The sequence below is a fragment of the Propithecus coquereli genome, unplaced genomic scaffold (genome assembly GCF_000956105.1).
Source record: "Propithecus coquereli isolate 6110/MARCELLA unplaced genomic scaffold, Pcoq_1.0 Scaffold47, whole genome shotgun sequence".
Classification (NCBI taxonomy): domain Eukaryota; kingdom Metazoa; phylum Chordata; class Mammalia; order Primates; family Indriidae; genus Propithecus; species Propithecus coquereli.
Genome location: NW_012150507.1, coordinates 5,563,817 through 5,566,404, shown reverse-complemented (window position 1 = coordinate 5,566,404; position 2,588 = coordinate 5,563,817). Strand labels below are relative to the sequence as shown.

Genomic DNA, 2,588 nt, shown 5'->3' with positions numbered 1-2,588 from the left:
CCCAACCCCTGTCTGTGGAAAAATTGTCTTCCATGAAAACGGTCCCTGGTGCCAAAACGGTTGGGGACCTCTGACCTAAGCCCCTGCCCACCACTCCCACCTCCAAAAGCTGATGGACCCTGGGGAGAAACCGTGGCTGGCTCCACGTTGTCCCAGGTCCTGAGTAGTTCTCACTCCCTAGTAGGTTCTTCAAGAAAAATTCAGAGCTACCCAGGGGCTATTCTCCTTCCAGCGATAATGCCAGGAATTTTACAGCATTTCAACCCATGCACATGGAACTCACACAAAAGCAGAGGTACTGGTTGCCATTTAGTAGACCAAAGAAGTAGCTTAATAAAAAATACTATAACACTCCCAGAGTGGATGTAGGGGATCGCCCAGTGTCCTAAGGTGTTCCTAAGGAGACTCAAGCCCAGAGAGATAATTATAAAAATTTAACTCAGTCCTGTTTCACTTTTGGTGTCTAGATCAGATTTGTTTTAACTGTCTTTAAAACTATAGATAAAGTAAGAAACGAAATTTAAATCAAAGATTTATTTTAATTTGAGATAATTATTTCATAATGTATATATATATTAAAACATCATGTTAAATACCATAATATATTCAACTTTGATTTGTCAATTATATCTCATTAAAGCTGGAAAGAAAAAGATATATATTAAAAAAACAGCAAAAAACCCCCCAAAACTGTCTATTCATTTTCTGCAGCAAGAAAGGCTGAACCGATGAAGGCACCACTATTATTTTCCTAAAAGGTACTATTTGTTTTACTAACTCAAGAGTGTTTTATTTACTTGTTTACTCCTTTTTCTACTGTACTTTTTGGCTATTTCAAGCTACAAATTGGCAGCAATAAGCATTGGTGATTCTGTTATCTTTTGTAAAGAAATTATAAGATGAAAAAAGGATCTTTTTCCTTCTAAAATAAGGAAATATTTAGAATCCAAGAGAGAATGCTAAACATTTTAAGGCTTGGGGAAAATAAAACTTCTTTCACTGTAAGAAGGTAATATTACCAAATGGTCCTTGAAAGTCTGCTTCGTTTTGCTTCATGGTAATAGTGGAAATGACAAGAATCAGTCTTACCTTCAGGAATTAGCAGGAGAAAAATGACAACCGAGAGAGAGGATGCCAGAAATGCACAGGGGTTCCTCATTGTGGCTGGTGTCCCCACATCAATCAATGTGAAAACCTGTTTTCAGTTCTTGACTGCCCCTACTTATATACTGAGACTCAAAAGGATGTGGTTTCCTTTTGGTCTTTTTTTCTTTCAAATTTCAAAGTTTTAGCATTAGGAAACTACACACAAGTAAATGAGAACAGTGAAAGATGGCTCATTGCCAGCGGGCATGATTTCCTTTGCTAGAGCTGAGAAGGGGGAGAGCAAAGGAATTCTCCTGGGTGGGTGGAGGCAAGGGGACCTCGTTGTCATCAGCGCAGGCCACACGGAGGAGATGGGAAAATGTCTCAGGTGAGATTTGAAAGACTCTTTCCTCATCAACAATACCATCTGCAATATCCATGACTGGAAGCTCTTTGGAAACTTCAATTTGAGCTTTACAAAATGTCCTAAAAATTGGTCACCAATCACATTTCTTTGTAGCTGTCTCCTTGGGTCATATAAGAATTAATAGGCCATGTGCAAGTGGAGGACAGGAGGGAGACTTGTTTACCTGTAAGCTCCTGCCCCGATTTTCCTTCCCCACATTGTGGAGAATGGTTTATTGTGCTCCTGCCTCGAGTCTGTGGCGAGGGTCGGGACATGGGCTGGTGGGCAGGGGCTGCTGGCCCTTTCCAACCCTCTGACTGCCTAGTTTACAGCTTTAGATACTGAAGTGATCTCTGAGTCTCTCCCTCCTTCCCCCTCTTATCCTTTCTTCCTTCTTGCTGTATTTAGCTGAGAAGAAACATGGGAGTCAGACATGCTATTTTATTCCAGTGTTGGGGAATGTCCCACTCTGAGAAGAATGAGCTTCAGTCCCCGGAGGAACAGTACTCAGTATTCTTTCTATTAGGAATGTTTGCAGCTCTTTTTCTGAGCTGAGGATGTGGTCTCTGTTACAACGCCTATGGTCATATGTTTTGTCAGGATGTTTGGTGTTGAAACAACCATCCTCGCCGTTAACACCCTGATGACTTCAGACCTAGTGGTTACTTCTTTAGAAATCATGTGACCTTAGAAGGGAGCCCTGCTGAGACCCCTGTGTTTCCTTTTCTCAGATATTACTAGTGCACCCAGAGTTAGCCATTTTCAGTAATAGCAGCGGGATATCTTGCTTCTGGCTTTGGTGAGTCATTTTAGTGTAGACTTTAAAAACAAATCAAATTTTAATTGACTATACTTACTAAAAATTTCTAAAAGGAAACATTGATAATTTAGTTTCTTTTTATGTGAATGTCATTGCTCTTCTTCCATTTATGTTGACTTTTAACAGTTTTATGAGATATAGTTTACACACCATAAAGGTCAGCCATTTAAAATGTACAATTCAATGGATTTTAATGTATTCACAGAGTTGTATAGCCATCACCAAAATGTAATTCTAGAAAATTTTCATCATCCCCAAAGAAGCCTTTACCCCTTA

At 39.8% G+C, this 2,588-nt stretch overlaps 1 protein-coding gene across 1 annotated transcript in view; it reads right to left on the bottom strand.

Annotated features, from left to right (window-relative positions):
- Positions 1-1,191, bottom strand: part of GZMA (granzyme A (granzyme 1, cytotoxic T-lymphocyte-associated serine esterase 3)) — a 13,926-nt gene extending 12,735 nt beyond the window's left edge. Inside the window, exon 1 of the mRNA XM_012655281.1 lies at positions 1,090-1,191. Coding sequence (XP_012510735.1) covers positions 1,090-1,159 — 70 coding nt within the window. The 5' untranslated portion in view covers positions 1,160-1,191. The remainder of the gene's footprint in view (positions 1-1,089) is intronic.
- Positions 1,192-2,588: the final 1,397 nt, after the last annotated feature.